Source organism: Nothoprocta perdicaria, unplaced genomic scaffold (genome assembly GCF_003342845.1).
Source record: "Nothoprocta perdicaria isolate Ctin4 unplaced genomic scaffold, notPer1 scaffold_550, whole genome shotgun sequence".
NCBI classification, from domain to species: domain Eukaryota; kingdom Metazoa; phylum Chordata; class Aves; order Tinamiformes; family Tinamidae; genus Nothoprocta; species Nothoprocta perdicaria.
Genome location: NW_020455811.1, coordinates 16,846 through 22,090, shown reverse-complemented (window position 1 = coordinate 22,090; position 5,245 = coordinate 16,846). Strand labels below are relative to the sequence as shown.

Genomic DNA, 5,245 nt, shown 5'->3' with positions numbered 1-5,245 from the left:
GTCCAAGGGGCTCCCGAAGGAGTCGCTGCGCTCGCCGCCCGCCGCGCCGTAGTCGTAGCCGGAGCGGTAGGCGTCGCGCTCGGAGGGCCGCGCGTCGTACGAGTCGAAGGAGTCGAATCTGAAAGAGCTGCACGGCAAAAAGAGTCAAGACCTAAAAAAACCCCACCCATTCTGCTATTTTTTTGCATAATCCACATGCTTTTAGCTAGAAAATAGCTAGAAAATAATGTTTTTTTCTAAATCTTGCTTTCCAGGCACTTTTTTTCCATGTTTCCTTTGCCCTCGTCTTGAAAAGCTTGGAAAAGCTTGGAAAAGCTTGGAAAAGCTTGGAAAAGCTTGGAAGCTCGGAAAAAAATAACTTGACCTACCCCAAAAAGGGTTTTTTCTGCACAAATATTGACAGCCTCTGGGCAAGGAGCATCAAAAAACACAGAAAGGCAACAGGAAAAGCCAAAAATGCGCATGTGAAAAGGTATTTAAAGGAAGCTAAATAAGGCAAATAAAAAAATTGCGGGTAAAAATACATGAATTGAATGCATTTTTCATGAAAACGCATGAATAACGCATGCATCAACAACTGAAGTGGGTAAAACTGCATGGACTTAATCAAGTGGGTTTTAATGCTGGATATGTAGTATTCCTATATATAAAATATAAATATAAAAATATAAAATATATGTTCTATATAAATATAAAATGTACTTCATATTTCAAACATATTACATTTATAACATATTTATATATAACTTATATTATATATGATTACTATATTACATAATACTATTACACTTATATATACTATATATACTAATAAACACTGTATTATATAACATAATATAGTATATATAGTGTATGCCTTATGTATATATTATATATAATGTGTTATATAAAAATATATTTATAATAACGTATAATTTTATTAATATACTTACAATTTTAATATATCAGTATATTAATATATGCTTATATGTCAATATAAGCATATATATTTTAATGTATTTATTAAAATACATGTAAAAATACTGGCTTTATATATATTTATTAATACATTTTTATGTATTTTATAAAAATGGGGGAAAAAAAAGCAGGAGGGGTTAAGAAGTTACGTGGTGCTGTCAAAGTTGCTTCCTCAACAGCCAACTCTGAAGCCCGAGGACGCAGTTAGAGCCGATTAATTTGGAGCTGTGGGCATGCCCAAACGCCCGTTTTGATGCGAAAACCCACGATTTTGGCCAGTCACCTCTCGTGCTCGTCCATGGCGTCGCCGGCGGCGCCGCTGCCCTCCTTGGAGAGCATGTCCARGCGCTGGTTGATCTTGGCGATGATGGAATCCGAGTTCTCGTCGGCGCCGTAGGAGCTCACGGCCATGCCGACGTCGGCGCCCACGCTCAGCTCCGCGGATTTGGGGGGCTCCCAGGAGCTGGGGGCRGCCGCCCCGTAGCTGTAGGTGGCCGCCGTGGGCGCCGCGCTGCTTTGGGGGGTGTAGTAGTCATAGCCTTCGTAGCCTGGCCAAAAAAAGGGGGGGGAATAAGGAAAATTAGCAAAAATGGAAGAAAAACAAGCAGAAACACGCACGTTTCCGGAAGGAGGTTCGGATACTGCCAGGTCGCTCTGCTCCCTAAAGAAAGCCTGGCCAAAAAAGGGGGAAAAATAGGGAAAATTAGCGAAAATGGAAGAAAAACAAGCAGAAAAACGCACGTTTCCGGAAGGAGGTTCGGATACTGCCAGGTCGCTCTGCTCCCTAAAGAAAGCCTGGCCAAAAAAGGGGGAAAAATTGGGAAAATTAGCAAAAATGGAAGAAAAACAAGCAGAAAAACGCACGTTTCCGGAAGGAGGTTCGGATGCTGCCAGGTTGCTCTGCTCCCTAAAGAAAACCTGGAAAGATGACAGAAATTTCTTGCTCAACCCTCAAATTTCAAGGGTTTTCCACTGGTTTTAAGATCTTTCCAGTGGTTTTAATCCCTAGGAAACGCAGGTTACTGGTCCCAGGATGGACTTGGGAAGGAATTTAGCACCTTTAATCCCTAGGAAATACAGGTTACTGCTCCCAGGATGGATTTGGGAAGCAATTCAGCACCTTTAATCCATAGGAAATGCAGGTTACTGCTCCCAGGATGGATTTGGGAAGGAATTCAGCACCTTTAATTCCTAGGAAACGCAGGTTACTGCTCCCAGGATGGATTTGGGAAGGAATTCAGCACCTTTAATTCCTAGGAAACGCAGGTTACTGATCCCAGGATGGATTTGGGAAGGAATTCAGCAYCTTTAATCCATAGGAAACGCAGGTTACTGGTCCTAGGATGGATTTGGGAAGGGATTCAGCACCTGGTGATGGATTTTGTGAGCCCAAGCCGCCTGCGTGGTCTGGACCAACAAAAACAGGGGCAAGAATYACAGCATCGGGCACCTAAGGACATACCCAGCCCCAAATGACTGAAATTATGGAAATTTTATGCAATTTTAACCAGAAAAAAAAACAAAACATTGAGAAATAAAGAACATTCTCCTTGTCCATGGTGCCTAAACTAAAATTATCATCAGTTAAGGCTGCCGGGACCGCTGCCTATTGCGCCTGTTGCCTTGTTGTCCTTGTGTTTTCCCCTTCCTTCCGCCTGTTTCCATCTGGCGACTGTTGTTTTAATTTGCTGTTGTTGTTTAATTCAGGCTGTAGGTTCTCTGCAGGTTTAATTCAGGCTGTAGGGAGCAGGGACCACCCTTCTGTTCCGTGTTTACACAATAGGGTGGTTTAGTCCTCGCCTTGGGCTTTACAAAGAGAGAAATAATGGAAGAAGAAACTAAAAAAAAAGGCTTATTTTTACACGACTTGACTCAGGAGGTTTCAATCTACAGCCCAACGTGTGGCGCAACATTGGATTTGTCCCCAGGAGGACCCAAAATTGCTATTTTCTAAAGGATCAAAGGCTTTAGCTTCGGGAAAAGAGTTAAAAAGAGCCCCAAGCAGCCGCCTTGATTCAAACTGGGGTTAATTACCCCCATATTTTATCAAAGAGCTGAGCATTTATCAATGATGCGGTGTGTTTAACACCTACCTTGCCAGTTGGTCGTGTTGGTTGCATAGGTACCTGAAAGGGGACAAAAAAAAAAAAAAGAGGATTTTGGCATTAAAAGCAACAAAGCATCAACGTCAGAAGTTCACAATTAAATCTAGAGGAATCCCAGGCAGCACTTGTAAATATTAYGAATCTTTTTGCATGGGTTAGGATAGACAGAAGGTGGTATTTCCAGCAGCTACTTATGAAAATTATATGGATAAAATAAATATTTTTGCCACTTTGCAATATTTTCAGTGCTCTGATAGCCGCAGCTTAAAACAGGCAAATGATTCCGTTAAAATAAAACTCCCAGATTGGTTTTATATAAATATATACACGCAATTTACCCTGAGTATTGGTGGTCCCAGTACTCCAGGTGCCATAACCTGCAAAAAAAACAAACCAAAACAACAGTTATTATAAAGATTGGGTGTTTTTCCCAGTTTTCTAGGGTCCTACAACAAATTGAGCTTTTTAGGAATTTAGTTTCTCCTGTCAATGGACTCTAAAATCCATAAAGTTCTGAACTGTGCTCACATTTCTGCCGTTCAGGAGAGCAACAGCGTTAAATTTGGGGTTTTCTCTGCATTAAATTTGGATTTAATCAGGCCAAAATGCAACAAGGAGCTGGGAGGCAGAGGATTAAAATCCACCATGCGTAAAGAGGATTTTAGGCTTATTATGATTTCTTCAAGACAAGACATTAAAGTCTTTTTATTTTCATTTAGCTAGCTAAATATAAGTTTAAATGAAGCCAGAAACGGGTAAAATAAGTCATTTTGATACGCCGAAATGCAAACTTTTTGGACCCTGTTTATCCAGGGTTGCTCTGCAGTCCATATAGTGAAGGCAACGCTTTTAAATGGTGATTTATCCTCCTAATTTAAGGTAAATCCAGGGCTAAAAAATACCTTGTAGGCTAAAAAATATAATTGGGAGCCAAAGCAGCTTGTTTTTGGCCCGAAGTTTGTGTTTTGGGCTTGGTTGGACAGAGGAAATCCTCTTTTGCAGTGATAAATACGAAATAAATACGTTTTGTGCGTGTCAAATCCCATCGTTGAGCTGAGATCTCCATCCTTAAGCAGAGGTTACGCCGGAAAAATTGGTGAAATGGTCCAAAAGCATAAAAAATATAATTTGGAATGGAAGATGTTGCGCTGCCGCAAAGCGGGAAGTGGATAGAGGAAGGAGAAACCGGGAAAAAAAACACTGGGGATCCCTACGTATCCCGTGGGATCTTGGCAGCCGTGGCTTGATAACACAAAGTGCATTTATAACATGAGAGTTATTTATAAAAAATATACTGTTTTTAGAGGAAAAAATTGTACTAGATTGTGGAAATTTTGAAGCTCGAGGTCAAAATCGCCCCTCTGTAGCTGTGGATTCCAGGGATAATGGAAATGAAGGGAGAAAACGGCCTCAAAACTCGCAGGTATCCGTGGGGAAGAGGAGCGGGATCCGGTTCTCCGTCTGCGCCAGGTTTTGGCCTCCGGGAGCACTCGCCATCTGGATCCGGGGCTTGTTTTGCTCTTCCATGAGCTTCCATGTGGGATGCGAAGCAACCGGTGACAGAGTGGAGCTGTCCAAATCCAGCGGGAATGAGGGCGCCGTGGAAAAAGACCAGGATTCCATGGAAAAACAYGGGGATTCCATGGAAAAACACGGGGATTCCATGGAAAAAACATCCCGATTCCGTGGAAAAACACCCTGATTCCTGAAAAAAAATCTCGATTCTGCAGAAAAACAGCCCGATTCCTTGGAAAAACACGATTCCATGGAAAAACACCCTAATTCTGTGGAAAAACACCCCAATTCCCAGAAAAAAAAACCCAATTCCTGGAAAAAACACCCTGATTCCGACGTTTTGCTTTYGCTGGAGCTCCTGCGAGGCCAGGGCAGGAAAAGCAGCAGCCCAGGGACTCTCGGCGGCCCCAAAATTGCYGTTTTTCGCCCTTTTCCCGTTGTTTTGGTGCCTTTCTCCGGGTGGGAGGATCTCATCCCTCTTTTCTTCTTTTCCCACCTTTTTTCATGTGGGATGTAGGGAAAAGCCACGGTCCATGGAGGAAGGGCCCTTTAAACCCCTTTGAATTGGGTGGCAACGGGGTCCCCAAACASAAGTGACAGATCCGTTGGCGAGGGGCTCCCAAGCGCTGGTGATTTTGGCGTGATTTCCGAGGATTTTGGGGTTTTCT

The 5,245-nt window shown here is 42.6% G+C and overlaps 1 protein-coding gene across 1 annotated transcript in view; it reads right to left on the bottom strand.

Annotated features, from left to right (window-relative positions):
- AKAP8 (A-kinase anchoring protein 8) overlaps positions 1-3,419 on the bottom strand; it is a gene marked incomplete at its 5' end in the record, with an annotated part of 14,311 nt that extends 10,892 nt beyond the window's left edge. Inside the window, 4 exons of the mRNA XM_026048564.1 lie at positions 1-127; positions 1,241-1,505; positions 3,051-3,083; positions 3,401-3,419. Coding sequence (XP_025904349.1) covers positions 1-127; positions 1,241-1,505; positions 3,051-3,083; positions 3,401-3,419 — 444 coding nt within the window. The remainder of the gene's footprint in view (positions 128-1,240; positions 1,506-3,050; positions 3,084-3,400) is intronic.
- Between the last annotated feature and the right edge of the window lie 1,826 nt (positions 3,420-5,245).